The following is a 17,156-nucleotide window of genomic DNA, read 5'->3' as shown; positions in this document are numbered from 1 at the left end:
AGAAACTCGGTAGAATTTGAAATGTAAGAAAAGTAAATTTTATATCATCACTTTCATAAAATTGGTTAACTAAGCGAACATAAAAAATATAATTTGTACATAGCATAAAAAAATCGCATTCTATAATTATATAAAAGTATACATATATATATATATATATATATATGCACATCAAGTTAAACTGACTAAAAAATATTAAACTTAAAGTAAAATTAGCGGTGGCTCTTCTGACGGAGGTAACTCGCTCGTCTCCTGCGTTTCGACAATCTGCCGTTTTATAACATTCCCCTCCTCGTCAACTTCGTCAATCGATATTAAAATGTTCGATATAACAGGCATGGATTTGCCGATATCGTTCTCGATTGCCTCTACTTCGGGATCCTCCATCATCTCTTCCGCGTTATCTTCGACAATCTGAAACAGGTGCAACGCGTTGTTGAAATAAGCGATCTCGAGTAACGTTAATACAGGCTGAAGAAACTGTGAAACCTACTTTTACTTCCATCACAGATCTAGTAGAATTCAGCTCTATCTTGTATCTCTTGTCCGACAAATTCGTCTCTTGGATGGGCGATATATTTTCTTCATCCACGGCCTCGTATCGGATCATCTGCAGCCTGTAACACCCGTCCTCGTCCTGAGTATAATGGAAGCGGTTGTGTCCGCTAGGCAATTGCAGTCGGTGGGCCTCTTTCAGGTGCTTCGTCAGTCTGTAACTCTTCCGATACTTAATCGGGCACTCGTGGCAGCAGTACCATCGCACCTCCTGACTGTGCACCCGTTCCATGTGTCTGCAACAAACCGCACGCTAATCCCATTGCCGAAGTTCAATTTAACGGGTCATTCTCACGTATCGTTACCTGTCCAAGGTGTAGGCTCCCTTGCACGTGTAAGGGCATCCGTCGAAGTGGCAGGAGAAATTCGGACCGTTCGTGTGAACGGTCATGTGCGAATCGAGGTCCTGCTGCGACTTCGCGGCGTGCGAGCATAATTGACACGGGAACGTCCTGGTCGACATGTGGCGATACCTCACGTGCTTAGCTAAGCTCGCTGGCGACTCGCAGCTCATGTCACAGAGGGAGCACTTGTAATTGTACACGTGGGATCGCATGTGATCCCGCAAGATCCTCTCCGTTGGGTAAAACTTGTTGCAGTGCGAGCACTGGAATCCCTGCACTGTAAGTCAAACGTGTTGTTTAGGAGACATGAAAAAAAAGACAGAGAAAAATTTGAGATAGCAACTTGTTACCGTCTATGGGGATTTGTCGCTGGCAATGCGTGTGAAATTTCGTGTTCGACGCGAAAGTAGCGCCGCAGTCTGGACACGCGACTATTTTCTCTTTGGTATGGCATCTCATGTGATCCCGCAGCCTGTACAAGTTGGGATACTTTCCGTTGCACCCGGTCCACCTGCACTCGACTCTATCCTTAACCCTGTTGCCGCGCGGGTAGTCCATCATGTGCATCGTGACGTGGTACAGGTACGACTGATAGTTGCTGAATATCTTCAGGCACTCGTCCCAGCGACACAAGTGCGGCGACGGCACATCTATGATGTTCTTCCATTCCGGGTCTCGACGGCATCTCTGCAAGAGACGGGACAATTTCTCTTAATTTCATTAACACAGCCGATGATAAAAATTGCAGTTAAAAATGACCGACACCTACAGGTAGCTTGGTTCTTCCGCAGATATTGGAGCCAATGCACTTCAGCTTGGTGTGATAGGCGTGGTAATTGATGTGCCGCACTATCTCGTCGTCCGCGTCGCTGTCGTGCGAACAATCCTTCCACTGGCACACGTAGACCTCGTTGTCATCCTTCACGCTTATCTGTATGCTGGGTATGTGGCTGGAAACATGCCGCGAGAATTCCTCCATGCGACCGCTGCGGAACGTGCACTCCTTCCACTCGCAGGCCAGGTCGAGGATCTCGTTCTTCAGCTGCGTGCCCACCTTGCGCCTCTTGCCGCCGCACTCGGACACCGAGTCGAATTCCGAGTCCGTGTTGTACCAGTCGTACTCGGACTCGTCCAGCTTTCGCTTCAGCGTGTCGTCTTCGGAGTACGAGAAATCCTTCTGCGATTCCACCCACTTGCTGCACCTGTCCTGCACCACTTTGCTCGCTATCACTTTCTTCGTCAAATCCGCCATTGCGTACAACTGATATTCTTGTAGTTCCGTTAAAAATTCACCTGAAAAATATATAATAACGCATTTATTCCTGTTCTCTGAAAACAATTGTTACCAAGCTACCACGCGTTCGAATATGCCGCCATGAGCGACAAATGTGTGCAATGGAGAACGCATCAACCGTTCGACGACGAAAATGGCAACACGAGGAACGCACCAAACGACCGCACGAATAAACGAGACCGTGCGCGTCCGCGGCACGTCCACGTGACACTGCTCGATCCGATCGCGATTTAAATCGCGCAGCTTCGTGCAGCATCGCCTCTCGCGGCGGTCGCAACGTGTTGTCGACACGTTACTCCGTCAACGGTTTTACGCTCGTAGTCGCGTCGATACTCGTTTTCGCAGATAACACTGATGAGATAATTTACCTTGCACTCGACTTCACGTCAGCGTACTTCATGCAATGCTACTTCGCGAGTGTCTCGTCCGTGGAGGCCTCCGCAACGGGGCACGAGTCGTTGCATCGTGCGCGGCCCGTTACGTCGCTACTAGCCCCTGTTCGAGCTGTCTGACGAGCGATCGAAGAAGCAAGACCATCTGCGCCTTATCCTCCGGTTATTACGCTTTCGCTGCCCTTCCGAGGAGAACTGACACTCGAACATTACGCCGATGCACAGATCGCGCCGTTTTCATGTCCCGGCACTTAACCTGAAAGTGAAACCTGCTCGCTCGCTCATTCAAGCAGGTTTTGGCGCGTTTGCCCCTCCTCGACGCGAGATGTCATGTTTCAGTTAAATATTAACGGCAGTCGCTCGATCGATTTCTTCTTTTCAACGCTTTAATTTTCAGTTTAATCAATTGTTCGTTAATTGGAAATTTCAAATGCGTTTGACTAATATTTACATGATCTGTGAGCGTCATATTATATTTTCCAAGTTCGAACTGCGAATTTTGTCTGCATGCCAAATTTATTTTTGCAATTTAAATTCTACTTATATTAATATTACTACTAATATTACTTAATCACGAATTTGTAAATTAAATCAATGCAAAATTTATGAAACATTACAAATATAAAAATGAACACGTTTGTAAAAAGGACAGGGAAAATGCGGCGTGGCGGTGGTAAGAGTATCAGGAGGTCGGTCCATGGAGACACTGAAAAGGATGGCGAATATATCGAAGTTAGAACCAAGGAAAGCTTTCCTGCGGAAGATACGCGATCCTGAAACAAGAGAGATCATTGACAACGGGCTTTGCCTCTGGTTTCCTGGTACGCATTTCAACAATTTTGAAAAACTTTTAAAAAGTTCTGAAGAAAGCAGATCAACAAAACTGTATTGCAAAACTTATATCTAGAAATTCCTTAATTAAAAGAGAAATAAATAATTAAAAGAGAATTGAGAGATCGCGTGCCTGAACGAAAGAACCTCGTCATCTCCAGGTCCGCACTCGTTCACCGGCGAGGATTCCGTCGAGTTCCACGTGCACGGCGGTCCGGCGATCCTCACGCGGCTGATGCAGGCTCTGGAGAAGCTAGAGGTGCACCCAGCGCTGCCGGGCGAGTTTACCAGACGCGCCTTCTACAACTACAAGGTCGACCTGACGGAGGTGGAAGGCCTGGCCGACCTGATAGAGGCCGAGACCGAGCACCAGAGGAAGCAGGCGTTGCTGCAGGCTGATGGCAACCTGCGCAAGCTGTACAACGGCTGGCGCGAAGATCTGGCGCACTGCGCGGCGAGCATCGAGGCGTACATCGACTTCGGCGAGGAGGACAACATCGAGAGCGACGTGGTGCAGAAGGCGCACGGCGCTTTGAGGCGACTGATGACTCATCTGCAGGCGCACCTGGCTGACGGTAGACGGGGCGAGATCCTGCGCAACGGCGTGAGGACCGTGATCCTCGGTCGGCCGAACGTGGGCAAGAGCAGCCTGCTGAATCACCTGGTGCAACGGAATGCGGCCATCGTCACACCAGTTGCTGGCACCACGAGGGACGTGATCGAGCTGAGCGCGAACATCTCGGGCTACCCGGTGCTGATTGCAGACACCGCGGGCATCACCGACAACACCGAGGACATCGTCGAGGCCGAGGGCATCCGTCGCGCGAGGAACTGCGCCGAGAACGCCGACTTCGTCGTCGTCGTGGTGGATGCGCTGCAGTGTGCGAGCAGCGGCGTCAAGTACGAGGACTACCTGCGCGAGTACCTGTCGTCCTTGGGAATACGTGAGCTGTTGGAGAGAATGGGGAAGGAACGCTTCACCGTGATAATGAACAAGGGTGACCTGTTAGGCGAGGAGGATAAACGGCGCCTGAGCGACGCCGACGCGGTCCTGATATCCTGTAAGACGGAAGACGGCTTCCAGAGTCTGCTGCGGTCGCTGACGGATCGCTTCGCCGACATGTACGTATGCGAAGTCGAATGCGACTCAACTCGATTGAACGTTGGGCATTTGCGCAAAATTGTGTCTTCAGATGCGGCAATCCGTCCGCGGAGAGTCCGACCATCAGCCAGGCGAGGCACAGGAATCACTTGACGCAATGCCTGGCCCACCTGCACAACTACTTCGAGCTGTGCGCGGGCGAGCAACACGACATGGCTATAGCGGCGGAGGAGATTCGCAGGGCGATGCGAGAACTCGGGAGGATAACGGGACACATCAGCACCGAGGAGCTGATGGACATTATATTTAAAAACTTTTGTATCGGTAAATGAAGCTGCTACTTGTACACAGGATGTTCTCGTATTTTCTTATAACGCTCTAAGAACATTCTAAGATGAGGAATGAAAAGAGAAAGAGAAACTCTGGAAAATGTGGAGTATCAATTTTAAACTTATTTTCATTGCAAAATGAATAGAATGGACCTTCATAAGCATCGTATGTTTATTAACAATGTTACACGCACAATCATACATAGAACAACCTTTTGCCTGATTATAAGATATCGATACCCCACGTGTTACACAGTTAGGGCTCCGTTATATGCTTTCAAGTCGTTATCTGTATGCCATGTCCGTGTCATGTGCTAATAGATCGATTGTATTGATGGTTTATAACCGCGCTCGCTCTCGCGCGAAGAATAATTTGACTTAAGAAAGTAACAAAAGCGAAACAATTCAATTGAGGAAAGGAGAAAGAAAGAAAAAAACAATAGAAATAAGTCGCATACAAAAATTCACTTCTTCTGCCTGAGTCACCTCCTTACGTATATCTTACAATGATCTGAAAAAATCAAAGAAAATCTGAGAAAACAAAACAAATAAATCGTATTTCTCTATCAAAAATGGAAATAAGAAAAGATTCGAATTGATGTGTTTAATCCTTAACTGGTATCATTATTTGCAAGATTCATTATACGCTATTAAAAAAATTTTCCATTGCTCATGCAACTTCTCATATTAGATTCTTCTTCTCGCAATGATCGCATTTCGCATCGAAAGATTTTAACAAAACATTCGGGATATTTTTTATACTTTATTTATACGATGATAATTTCGATTTTCGAGCAATCAAAAATAAATTCGATATATTAGTATGTTTCGCTATTTAAGCCGCGAACGCAAATTAATCATGTATGTAGTATGATTAAAAATCACGAACGAAAATAGACAAGTAGCGTAATTATATGAGTTGCATATACAAATTTGGCGGATTTATCACGCGACTTCGCTGCAAACTTTGCTCGCAGGATTCGTATTTCCGTCCATTTCGCTTTTCTTTGTATAGACCAAATGGAGCAATGAAACCTTCGGGAATATACTGCTTGTTTGTACAATTGTATAGAATAATTTGAGATCTATCCGAAAGCAAATTGATTCATGCTTCGACGTGCGAGACGCATTCATGTTCTCGTCGCGAAGCACGCTAGCGACTTGTCTTTAGGATCATCTTCATTTTCTACCTACACATAAATATTCTATTTCTTCCCATTTTTTTTTACAAAGCTTTAGAAAACGCAATAGTTTATTCGACGAAAATAAGGAAATCGCTACGTCGCTCCTCTCTTTTTCTTCACTTCTTTGTGAGATTGGACGATCTCGCGCAAATATCTCTTTAATCCTTAAATGCTACTAAACACTCGCCCGGTTCTTTTAATGCGGTTCTTAACTCGTGTGACGACAAGTCACAGTAGAATTTAAGGATCAATATGGACCTGACGAACCGCGATCGAGCACATCCATCGGGATAAAATAGAAAACCCAAGTAAGTCTGATGCGTGAGACCTCGACTAAAATCATAAAGAAGTTGGAAAGAGTTATCTGTTAAATATAAAAGAAAAATATAACATCTCCTATTTTTTTAGTACTTTTTAACTATAGTAATCCAATGTAAATCTTATTATTGAATAATAGCATGTTTTTCGACTAGAAAAATTGTAAAACTTCGTGTAAGATTTCAGTCAGGAAAGAATACTTGATTGAAATATGAATTGTTCGTGTGATTTGTATTTGCTTACAAACCACACAGAACTGTGTGTTCGGTCCGGAGCCAACTGCGGATGAACGCGAGCGGTCCAGAAGGCCCCTCGTACTATGGAGGACACGAACGAGAAAAGAGAAGCGACAGAAAGTCTGTCGAGGATCGCGTCGAAGACCCATCGGTTCCTTCTCTCGTCCGTAAACGATCCTTAACAGGATCCTCCCCCATGTCCCCAGGAGACGTCCGCTCTCGTCCATTTCTCTCACAGTCCGTTCTCTACATACTATGTTCTTTCTACAGCGGAGAATATGAGAAAAAAAAAACATAAGTATGACAGTCGGTCGTGGATCGAATCGAAGATCCGGTTCCTTTTCTCATTCCTAATTGGTCCACGAAGACCATCTCCTCGTCTCTCTCATAGGAAGACCGAGAAGTCCGCTTCGTCCATTTTCGTTCCCTATCACTGACGATCTTTTCCCCTCTTTCTTATTTTTCTTTTTTTTTGGCATTTTTATTCTTTTCATTTTAATTTATTCAACGCGTCGATCTACGCCGCGCGCGCCCACCGCTCTGTAATCACTTGGCGTTTTGCCCTGCTCCACCTCAAAATACCGCAGTGATGCGCGATTAAGTTGTTAAAAATTGATTCTCAAAGACTCTCGTTCGTTAAAAGACTTGACGTTAATCACGATTTATCGCGAGCGTCACCCAGCAATACGTTACACGAGAACGAAACGCTGCGAAGATTAATACGATTTGCATCACGTTCATTGGATATGAGGCGCCTAATAAAACTTTCAATTTCGCGAGGTCGTTCAGAAAAGCCCGCGATTCCGACGAAGTGAATTTCGACGACAGCGTGTCTTCAGATCTGTCTCTCCTCACGATAGCGTGATTTTACGTTAGTAGAAGTGGAATGTGCAAATGAAATCTCTTACGATTTATCAGATTCGCGTGGTACCATTTTTTGTCCACATTACATTTATCACATTAAAAGTAAGCAGCAAGTGTGCCCCATAAAGAAATGCTAAAAACTTTCACAGTTTTAATGACTCTGTCTGTCGGTGGGTCATTTGCACATTTCGGCGATGCATCCGCCTTGATGGAACAGCGAGCAGTTCCATCAAGACGATTTTATTTTTGAAGAACCCGAATGAATCACAAGTTATCACGCGGCAAGAGATCACGATAAAGAAATTCTGTCGGAATATAAGTATATCAACGGTTTAGCTGAAAGCATCGCGCTGCAACGTCCGAGGTAAATACGTCGCGTTCAACCTCTCCCCGAAGGGAATTCGCTTGGTCTCGCGAAGATCCCCAAGTAGACCGATACCTCGGGAGCGGAACGTCCAGCGTCGCGGATCGACGCGACGAGTCGGTCCTGGTCTTTCCGGTGGTTCCGAGGGACCTGAGCTGCCGATGGCGCGGATTGCTTCCCGTACGAGAGGGAAGGAGGCGAGACCGCATTTATCATCGCCTTAGCGCGAATGTATGTCTATACACACATACACATTCTATACTTTGCATGTAAGTAATGCCTATTTTCCAAAGGTATACGTATGAAGCACACACTCTCTTTCACAATCGCTAAATCACGCGGGCGACTCCCTCTTCACGCGCTCGCTCCGACCGGTTTCTCTCCGTTTTTTCTCACCCCTTTCGCTCGATTCGCGCGTTTCTGTGATCCGTTGAACGTGCAAACGTTTTTCCTGACACCCCGACGTTTCTTTTTTTTTGTACTCTGGACACGCGCGCGCGCGCATCAAGGGATCACAGCGACGCGTTGCTGAGACGACGCCGTCGGCCTGACAATCGCAGAAGGTGTGCATACACGATTTCGTTTCTATAATTCCGCGCCTTCCGCTGATTTCCGGGAAGCCGAGGTTCGATCGTGGCAACGTCAATTAGCACCAATTTCGGTAAATCTCTCGGTCGAGGTTTCCTGCCAGGAGATCTAGAAAACATACTTTTCATCATCAAACAAAATAGAAAAGTACTTTAGGAATCATTTCGCGATTTAGTAAGTTGTTTTCAGAAAGTCTTGGTTTTCTTGGTAGAAAAAAAAAAGATATATCGAACCAGTCAGCAGTACTAATCGATGTTGCTGCTATCGGCCCTAACACTTATGATTATTATGCTAACGAATGCTCTCTATCTTACGGTGCCACTTTTACACAGCACTATGTACAAAAGAATATACTACTTTACAGATTACAAGGTTGATTCGGTACCGTGAATATTCCTGAATCATCGCAAACTCAAAATGGCGTATGCACACGCAGATTTGTAATTTTACAAACAAGATAAGATCAAAAAGTGGAACGCCAATTGTAAGAAAAGTAAAGCTCGTACCGCACGTTCGCTGGTGCTACACCTAACACATTTACCGCCACCAAATCCTTCTTCGAAGACCGATCACACCTACTGTCGCGATCCGATTAAATCTGATCTATGAATTTATGTTTTTCCCTGAAAATACATATTTCCCGCTTACATTGTAATAATCAATATTGCAATAATTACAATATTGATCATTACAACGTGAATGAAGAAAGATTCGATCAGAGTTAGAACCGAATCTGACGTCAATGAGATCGGCCTCGCAGAGATCCTTGTGCTTCCAAATTCGCACGATATTTAACGGATCAGAGGGATATATCACGATCCGTGAATGCGACAACTGGCGACCGGACCGGAAGTGCTCCTCACCTCGCGATCGAGCCGCCGGCCTGCTGTCTCGACGCGTTTCGCGTGTGCTCCTCCACTATGTTCGCGATGTTACTCTTTTTCATTTAGTATAAAAGTCTCATCCGGTGATCACGTCAATTATACGTCACAGGCAAATTCGGAATCCGATACATGCACTCGGCTACACACCTCGGGCCACACTCAGACTTGACGTGTGTACTTTAACGAGGAAACCTTAATTAGTCCTTACACGCGTATTAATATGTGATGCTTATGAGTTTATGAGCTACCTATACTAAAGGAAAAAACATACACCACTGAAAGATTATAGATTTCCTTACATCCGCGATCACGTGTTTATAATAGCTATACTCGGATCGCCGCAAAGCTACGTTCTTCTCTTTTTTTTGCACTGTGCATACGCTTAGTAGAGATGTAACGTTTCGCGGTAATGGGAGCAAAAGTCGAACGATACGCGTCACTCTACTCTCGGTAACAAAAATTTCTACACTTCTGCCGCGTCTACGGACTCCTTCCTTTCTCTCTCTCTCTCTCTTACTCTCTTGCGTGCATTCGTCTCAGGCATCATTACACCACCACCCCATATGCAAATAGTGAAGCACATTAAAAACATAGCGGTAAGCTAAGTATTATGTAAGTATTGGAAAACTTCCACTAATTCTATGCAAAGTATAGCTTGTAGAATATCATTCATTAAAACTAGGTCTTACACGATAACCGTAAGATAGTATTCTCTCCCTCTTTTTGTTTTTCCTTTCAATCCTCACGAGACTCCTTTCTACCTCTCTCTGCGTTGAAGCGCAGCGTTCTCTGCGCTGGGACTTATCCGCCCATCCCGCGCATCTATCACTTGAAAACTAATTCGATCACCCGACTCGCACGGGGTAATTCCATTCTGATCGTAGCACACACACAGTCGTAATTTACGTACAACTTTGTAGGTAGCGTGTCTTTATGTTGCCCCCTTCTGATGATACGCGCTGTAGATTAAATTACATCGTAAAATTATGGTTGAGCTCAACTCATTATGCCCTGCCGTGGTCACATCGAACGACTTGAAACAAGTGTAAAATCGCTACTTCCCCCTACTCCGTGAAATGCATCGTTCCGGATATAAGCGCGTGTCGACGACAATCTCGGGTTCGCGTGTAAATCGAAACACGAAATTTGCCACGTTACCGTTTGAGCCGATTGAGTGACTCCTTCTCAGATTGGCTAAAATTTATTTCAAACTGGATCAGGAATTGAAATAACTTTCATCACATTCTTCACACGATGCGACTGACGCACGTAGCATGACAAATTCCACACGTACACGCGAGCTACCCGGATGTAACGACGAATGATAATTACGCCATCGTTACGTCAATTCGTTTTCCAGATCGGCAAGTAATTCCTACGTTAGAAAATTAAGACCAGTTGTACTTTCCGAATCCTTGCCGGGATCAGCGAATCGTGATACAAGGGTAAGGAAGTGCAGGACGTTCACGCGCCGTCGAACGCCAAACGTTCCCCAGTTTTTCTACGGTACTAAAGAATCTAGCGAGAATATCTGACGGTTTTACTTGTTGAATCGCGGCGGCCTCAACCTCCGTGGTATCAGGTCCGTCCTAACGGCCCTGGCGTAATTCGGCGCGGCGTATTGATCCGTCACAGCAATCGGGCTCTGAAGACTCTGTATGAACATCGACGAGTCCTGTATCTGACCCACGCCCGCCGCCGCAGCCGCTGCCGCCTGGTACTGGTACTGGCTGTTGGTCATGTCGGCGGTCGGGTAGTGATTCGGCGGCACGAACTGCGGCGGATTCTCGTACTGCGGATACGGGATGGAGCTCTCGGCGGAGAACTGCGGGATCACCGGGTTCACGTTGACCGGCGTGGTGGCGAAGCTGCCCGGGTCGTAGGTCTGATACTGATTCAGCTGGCCCAGCTGCGTGGTGCTGAACGGCGGGGACTGCGGGAACTGTGCCGCGGTATCCGAGAAGAGCACACTCGCGACGGTCGGCTGCGGGAACGAGTCCGGTCGCGGGTACGGCGAGATGCTGGCCGTCACTGCGTTGCTGAGGTTCTGTATACCGCTCGGTATGGCGGCGGCGATCGGCGAGGTGCCGTAACCGTGATACGTGGTCTGCGTACGCCCGTGATCGGTCAAGTCCTTCACCCCAGCCTGTAGCGAGCTCATGACGTTGAGCTTGGACTTGCCGCCGCCAGCCGGCCCGCCGACCGTCTCGCTCGCGTGCTTGGCACGCGCGTCCGTCAGCAGCGGATGCCGCACGTTCACGATGCTCTGCGGTGCGCGCAGCGGCGGGAAATTGATCGGTGCCATCTTCGGCACCGAGTTCTGCTGCTGTTCCAGCGCCTTGCGCGCGACCGCGAACGCGCTGCTGTGCTCGTTCCGCGGAATGCCGGACTGCGTGTACGTGGTGGACGGCGTGTGGTTCTCTCTGTGCAAACCCGGCGCGGTCGACGACTGCTGCGCGGCGAACCTTAACGGGAGGTTGCCGGTGATCGACGCACCACCGCTGCCACTACCACTACCGCCGCTGTTCCTGCTGTTCTTGTAATCCGGACTGTTCACGGACACCGATTCCTTGTAATCCGATTGGTAGCTCTTGATTCCCGTGTCAGCCTCCACCGGGAACTTCTTCGGCGCGGCGTAATCCTTCGGACTCTTCATCGGATTCTCGTGCGCGGTGCTGTTGACGCAGGTACTGACGGATCGTACGCCACTGAACGTAGAGGTGCCGGATTGCTTCGCGCTAACAACGGAGGACGCGTTCTTGCTCGCGTTGTGCGATTCACCCGCGGGTTTCAGGCTCTCAGAGTTATTACCGTCGTTCTTTTTGATCGATGAATTAATCTTGTCGGTGACAATCGTGTTCCCGGAGGTCGCAATGGCCTGTAGAGCGGCGTTCTTGTTGTTCACCGCGGTGCCCGCCGTCCTGACCAATAACTTCGACGTTCTGCCCTTACTTCCCATGTGATCTAGCTTCTGTCCGCCTTTTCCTTTGTCGGAGATCTGATTGCTGGCTGGCGATACTTTGGTGTCACCGTTGTTACTTTTAGATGCCAAATTATTGTGGGGCTTGCAGTTGATGGTGACAGCTGGCAGGAGCAAAGCGCTGGCTCACTTCTTGGTCATGATTTTCAGATACTCCAGAGCATTTTGAGCAGCACTGGCTTGAGCATCTTTACTAGTCGCACCGCAACCATAGCAAACTGCCACTGGCAGGGTAGACAGTTGCACAAGGCACTGAAATTTACCTGCGAAACAAGACGAAGCAGTATTTAGATTACGAACGCAACATCGTCTTTGAATTTCTTAGCACAAATTTTATCAGATAATTTTATAAGTAAAGTTGTATTTGTACGATGTGGCCCATGAAGCATGATAAAAGAGGTCATAGATGGCATTGAGTACATGAGTCAGTAAATATCTTGCATAATACGTTAGTGATTAGTACGACATAAAGTAGCTAGTTTAGTAGCACATAAAAAATGTAAATACTTAACGCAAGACATTACTCACTAGTAGTACAAACGCTGTCCAACAAGAGCTACAAGTAATTCGTGCAACATGGCAGCTCTAACATCAGCTAAGAGTGCTTTAAGAAAGGAAATCAAAGAAATTCTGAAAACCATTAGCTTGGAGGAAAAACAGAAGCAATCTGCGAGTATATTCAAGAAAGTAAGTCTGAAACGGCAGATAAATCAATAATCCGCTTGAGGCTTCTGATGGAGAGGTTATGTTCTGATGAAATAATAAGTCATCTAATATAACAGCATTATTAGTCATCGCGTCGTTTTACAGCTATGTGCACTGAAGCAATACCAAGACAGCAAGAGAGTGTCGCTGTATCTGAGCACCAATGACGAAGTCGACACCGTGCCCATATTAAAACATATACTTGATATGGGTAAAGAAGCATTTGTTCCGCAATATCAGGGGAAAACCATGGAAATGGTGAGATTAAAATCGATGGATGATTACGAGACACTGCCGTTCACAAAATGGAACATCAAACAACCAAGCATCACCGACCGTCGCCAGAATGCTTTGGAAACAGGTAAACTTTAACAAGGCATGGCAGCAGATCAATACTAACAATATAATTTATGAAAAGGCGTAACTTTCACAGTTAGTGTTCATATTTTGCTGGAATTAATATTTAGAGAAAATTTGTTACAGGCGGATTAGATCTCATAATTCTACCTGGTGTTGCCTTTACTACAAATGGTAAGTTTTATCAAATTGATGACTGATTGATGACTCCAACTGATGATTTTTATACGTTTTGTGTATGATGTTGCATCTTGTATTTTTCCAATTTAGGAAAGCGTTTGGGACACGGAATGGGATACTATGACAAGTACTTAAAGAGATGTTTTCAAAGACAGAGCGCGAAACCGTATCTAGTTGCGGTGGGGTTCAGAGAACAAATAAAAGAGGACATTCCCACTAATGAAGATGATGTGCTAGTCGATGTTGTACTTACTGGACAATAAATGGAATTTACAACTTGCTTTATGTATACTTTTTAGAATAAAATCTTTTTCCAACTTACCACTGATAGATTTCTCTTCAATATCAACATAAGTAACTTCGAACTGCTGCTCCGACGCGATTTCTTGTAAGAATTGCACCAAATTTACATCCCCATCGTTGAAACAAGTATTCTGCAACAAGATTAAAGTAACTTGCACGTATTCTGTCGATTTGTTTAGACGTAACAAGATATCTTGCAAGCGAATTAATGAACAATTCCGTCCGGTTCTATAACGGAGCAAGCAAGAGAGCTGATATCAGAGCAGTAAACTTTTCTGCTGGTACCGAATCGAGATACAAACCTGCAGTTGAAAAAGCTTAACACCTGTGGACGACTTGAGACTCTTGTGAAATTTCGAAACTTGGATACTATGTATTGTTGTCAGTGTCGAGATTTTGCTACCTTTCAGATCGGCATAACGGGCGCTCACGTTTGCATTTCTTTGCACAATCTATAATGGACAATTAACAATACATGTAAGAGTTTTCATTAAGCATAAACTTCAAGGAGTTCTCCATTAACTACTTCACGTTTACATAAAAAACTTAAATGAAGTGGATATGACTTGAGAAGCATGATTCTCAAGAGAGAACACGCGACTACATATATCAATTACACATTAGAGTGTGATGTTACCTAAGTGATGGTCCGTTATAGATTTAAACAGATCGGAAAGATAGCTCACATTTGATAAAGTGGCGTTACAGCCAAAATCACTTCCACTTCTCTAGATACACGCACTCATACACATACACAAATACAGGTATCCGAAATATATCACCAATTTTCTAACTCAATTCTTCGCGTATAATTTTAATTCTTTGCTGTCATGTGTCCGATATGACAACGCCACAGAATTTTTACCCTCACAAGAAAGAGGGAGAGAGTTCTAGCTTTTTTTTTTCTTTTTCAAATATTTCTAACAAGAATCGTAAAACACGCTTTAAGGAATAATTAGATGCGTTACATGGTTCAGAAATAATCCTATCGACACAACACATCTGAACCGCAAAGCTATAACCGCAAAGAATTAAAATTATGAGGACAATAATTGCGAAGGCAATACACGATAAATTGACGTAATTATTTAAAGATGAAGAAAAGAGGAACGCAGGTTCTCACCTCATCCTCGTCCACATTGGAAGTTTGATTGTTCATATCGTGCAGAGCTTGCCACATCTTATGAGCGGCGTGTCTCTTGGCAACCTTTTTACTCTTTCCTTGCCCAACCTCGCGATACTTTAGGATCGAACAGACGATAGTGAACTGCCTCTCGTGCGGCAGACCTTCTTCACCTTCCATCGTGTATTTCGGTGGGGGCCAATGGCGGGACATACACATTTCTTGTAAGGCTCCGATTGGGTTGTTCACCACTTTCTCCTCGCCATACGTCTGTAGTTCTTGTAAATTTTGGGAGCTGCAAAGACAACGTTGGATAACTCTGTGTTATCTTCGGGAGTAGAACTCGGAATGCTGCGAGTCTACGCTGAATAAGGTCCTTACTCGGGTATGTTATTCGGGAGCGGAGATTCTGAGGTTTCGGTGTTCACGCCAATTAGTTTGTCCAGCACGGCTTTCGCGGCGGCGTGCTTAGCTTCCTTTTTGGACCTGCCGGTCCCCATTGCTGAAACAATTGGATCTGCTTCTGAATAGCTGCGTACTTAACGATTAACAGTGTACCGTCAGCCTCAAGGGCAGGTACGCAATACAAAATATACGAACCAACGACATCAGCAACGGTGACTCTGTACCGAAACGTGGGCTCATGGATAGCCCCTTCAATTTGGACCAGTTCGTACTTGGGTATCGTGCCTCGGCGAGAAAGTAATTCCTGAAGAACGGAGACGGGTGTTTTGCTGGGTAACGCCTTCATTTCCAAACGCGCTGCCTCGTGTAACGGTAATTTTTCTAACATCATAGCATGTAATGTTACTCGAACTCTGTTACGACGATTAACATTGTTTGTTGAATGATTAGCTACGCCGCCCACAGAAGAAGACATCATGTTAGGCCCAACCTGTTGTGGCTGATGCATTTCCTCCATTGTAATGTTCTGGAATCACAAAGGTTTGTGCAGCTGATAAATATTAATAACTCTCAACGTCAGCGACTGGTGTATTAATAGTTTCTCGTCCAATGTCAAGAGATAATGCCACTTTTTCTCACTCCTATCTATCTGGCGAGCGACTTCAAAAACGCGCACCCACGATAACTCCTGAACCGCCCGGACCTTCAGCGGATCCCCGAGCCCCGATTTGAATCAAGTAACGACGCTGCCCGACGACCGATTTGTATACACTTATGACGCGTTTTGTGTACACGTATCCCCGACTACCCCGCCAGGCACGATCCGAATCTCCGAGTTCGCTTCTCTCGAGCTTTCGACCGTTCGAAAAAAACACTAACGGCTCGTCAGCGTGCCGCGATCGAACGTGCCGATGGCAGGGCTCTGCACAACGAGCGGTCCGCGCTCGAAAACGCAACGGAATCGTGGATCCCGCTGATTCCGCGATTCCGTCGGCGGTGTGATAAAGACCCGCGGGGCGACCGGCATGGCCGCCATGATTGTTATAAAATCCATCGATTGAACGTAATACGAAGTCGCGAGGGAAAATACGTACGGGACTCGCCGGCGGCGAGCCGTCATCGCGCGGATCCTGCACGCGCGACGTAAACACGGTGTGGTTACGCGATACGAGGACGGCGGCGGCGGTTACCGTCGCGTCGGCTCGGCAGCGGCCGTCGCCGGTCCGGTCGTGCATCGTCCGCTACGAGCGGTTCGATCAGCGGTCCGGAATCACCGGGAGGATAAACACGCGTCTCACTTACGTTTTTTGGGAGGACGTGCTGCGTGGAAGTTCAGCTGGCTCCTCGACAGGCCAATTCCTATGCGAAAAGCGAATCCCGCTTTTTGTGATCGATCCAAGTCTCACAAAAAGCTTGATCCGTTTGACGACAGAAAAATGGTTCACTGGCTAGCGGAGAATCCCTTCCTCGTTCGCAGCTCTGCGATGTCTGTGAGTACACCTTGTCGAAGCGATCACGCACACGTCGCGCGAGCGTTGTGTGCGCGCACGACTGCGCACTCTCGTCTGCGCAGCTGCAATTGGAATACTTGCGGATACCGATGATCGATAATGCGCCTCGCGTTCGCGGTCGATAAAGAAGACAACTGCATTCTTAGTGCGAGCAATGACCAATGATAAATCATGGTGATGCCGGCCCTAAAATTTGGTAACATTGGAAACACGCACTGTGACATGAAAAAAGAATTAAATAAATTTAATGATACGTGATAAGTAGATAAAAAGTAATTAGAAAAATGATTTTAGAGAGCTTCCGATT

At 46.3% G+C, this 17,156-nt stretch overlaps 5 protein-coding genes across 8 annotated transcripts; 2 read left to right on the top strand and 3 right to left on the bottom strand.

Annotated features, from left to right (window-relative positions):
* Nucleotides 1-15: 15 nt before the first annotated feature.
* On the bottom strand, nt 16-2,694 carry LOC105277817 (histone H4 transcription factor). Its single transcript, XM_011336467.2, has 6 exons — nt 2,562-2,694; nt 1,669-2,192; nt 1,250-1,586; nt 861-1,176; nt 494-791; nt 16-414 (listed from the first exon to the last, which is right to left on the bottom strand). Exons 2-6 carry the CDS (start codon nt 2,149-2,151, stop codon nt 202-204), a joined length of 1,647 nt encoding a protein of 548 aa, XP_011334769.1. The 5' UTR covers nt 2,152-2,192; nt 2,562-2,694; the 3' UTR covers nt 16-201.
* Nucleotides 2,190-5,284, top strand: LOC105277808 (tRNA modification GTPase GTPBP3, mitochondrial). The gene is made up of 4 exons (XM_011336444.3): nt 2,190-2,747; nt 3,233-3,406; nt 3,578-4,538; nt 4,610-5,284. Exons 1-4 carry the CDS (start codon nt 2,597-2,599, stop codon nt 4,848-4,850), a joined length of 1,527 nt encoding a protein of 508 aa, XP_011334746.2. The 5' UTR covers nt 2,190-2,596; the 3' UTR covers nt 4,851-5,284.
* On the bottom strand, nt 5,006-12,268 carry LOC113562947. Its single transcript, XM_026973792.1, has one exon. It carries the CDS (start codon nt 12,242-12,244, stop codon nt 10,826-10,828), a length of 1,419 nt encoding a protein of 472 aa, XP_026829593.1. The 5' UTR covers nt 12,245-12,268; the 3' UTR covers nt 5,006-10,825.
* Nucleotides 12,266-16,859, bottom strand: LOC105277830 (RISC-loading complex subunit tarbp2). 4 transcript variants are annotated; one of them, XM_011336500.3, is made up of 7 exons: nt 16,641-16,859; nt 15,534-15,864; nt 15,315-15,435; nt 14,934-15,228; nt 14,113-14,262; nt 13,830-13,941; nt 12,266-12,528 (listed from the first exon to the last, which is right to left on the bottom strand). In XM_011336500.3, the coding sequence occupies exons 2-7, from the start codon at nt 15,853-15,855 to the stop codon at nt 12,392-12,394; spliced, it is 1,137 nt and encodes a 378-aa protein (XP_011334802.1). In that variant the 5' UTR covers nt 15,856-15,864; nt 16,641-16,859; the 3' UTR covers nt 12,266-12,391. The 4 variants fall into 4 exon arrangements, with proteins under 4 accessions (XP_011334802.1, XP_011334794.1, XP_019886572.1 ...); XM_011336492.3 differs by having other exon boundaries at nt 15,315-15,450; nt 16,641-16,858; XM_020031013.2 differs by lacking the exon at nt 14,113-14,262.
* Nucleotides 12,535-13,828, top strand: LOC105277824 (5-formyltetrahydrofolate cyclo-ligase). Its single transcript, XM_011336480.2, has 4 exons — nt 12,535-12,952; nt 13,076-13,331; nt 13,454-13,501; nt 13,598-13,828. The coding sequence occupies exons 1-4, from the start codon at nt 12,842-12,844 to the stop codon at nt 13,768-13,770; spliced, it is 588 nt and encodes a 195-aa protein (XP_011334782.2). The 5' UTR covers nt 12,535-12,841; the 3' UTR covers nt 13,771-13,828.
* Nucleotides 16,860-17,156: the final 297 nt, after the last annotated feature.

This window comes from Ooceraea biroi, chromosome 11 (genome assembly GCF_003672135.1).
Source record: "Ooceraea biroi isolate clonal line C1 chromosome 11, Obir_v5.4, whole genome shotgun sequence".
In the NCBI taxonomy this organism is placed as follows: domain Eukaryota; kingdom Metazoa; phylum Arthropoda; class Insecta; order Hymenoptera; family Formicidae; genus Ooceraea; species Ooceraea biroi.
This window is presented reverse-complemented; position numbering and strand designations above follow the sequence as displayed.

What these genes read in the sequence shown, in the direction of transcription:
- LOC105277817 (XM_011336467.2), bottom strand. Translation starts at nt 2,151, where the DNA reads ATGGCGGATTTGACGAAGAAAGTGATAGCGAGCAAAGTGGTGCAGGAC. An exon ending in GGAGCCTACACCTTGGACAG is followed by an intron (nt 792 to 860) that starts GTAACGATACGT and finishes GGTTTGTTGCAG; the next exon opens with ACACATGGAACGGGTGCACA. An exon ending in GATCTGTGATGGAAGTAAAA is followed by an intron (nt 415 to 493) that starts GTAGGTTTCACA and finishes CACCTGTTTCAG; the next exon opens with ATTGTCGAAGATAACGCGGA.
- LOC105277830 (XM_011336492.3), bottom strand. Translation starts at nt 15,855, where the DNA reads ATGGAGGAAATGCATCAGCCACAACAGGTTGGGCCTAACATGATGTCT. An exon ending in CTCCCGAATAACATACCCGA is followed by an intron (nt 15,229 to 15,314) that starts GTAAGGACCTTA and finishes TTGTCTTTGCAG; the next exon opens with CTCCCAAAATTTACAAGAAC. An exon ending in TTAAGCTTTTTCAACTGCAG is followed by an intron (nt 13,942 to 14,112) that starts GTTTGTATCTCG and finishes ATCTTGTTGCAG; the next exon opens with AATACTTGTTTCAACGATGG.
- LOC105277824 (XM_011336480.2), top strand. Translation starts at nt 12,842, where the DNA reads ATGGCAGCTCTAACATCAGCTAAGAGTGCTTTAAGAAAGGAAATCAAA. An exon ending in CTGCGAGTATATTCAAGAAA is followed by an intron (nt 12,953 to 13,075) that starts GTAAGTCTGAAA and finishes GTCGTTTTACAG; the next exon opens with CTATGTGCACTGAAGCAATA. An exon ending in TGTTGCCTTTACTACAAATG is followed by an intron (nt 13,502 to 13,597) that starts GTAAGTTTTATC and finishes TTTCCAATTTAG; the next exon opens with GAAAGCGTTTGGGACACGGA.
- LOC113562947 (XM_026973792.1), bottom strand. Translation starts at nt 12,244, where the DNA reads ATGGGAAGTAAGGGCAGAACGTCGAAGTTATTGGTCAGGACGGCGGGC.
- LOC105277808 (XM_011336444.3), top strand. Translation starts at nt 2,597, where the DNA reads ATGCTACTTCGCGAGTGTCTCGTCCGTGGAGGCCTCCGCAACGGGGCA. An exon ending in CATCTGCGCCTTATCCTCCG is followed by an intron (nt 2,748 to 3,232) that starts GTTATTACGCTT and finishes GTTTGTAAAAAG; the next exon opens with GACAGGGAAAATGCGGCGTG. An exon ending in GCTTTGCCTCTGGTTTCCTG is followed by an intron (nt 3,407 to 3,577) that starts GTACGCATTTCA and finishes CGTCATCTCCAG; the next exon opens with GTCCGCACTCGTTCACCGGC.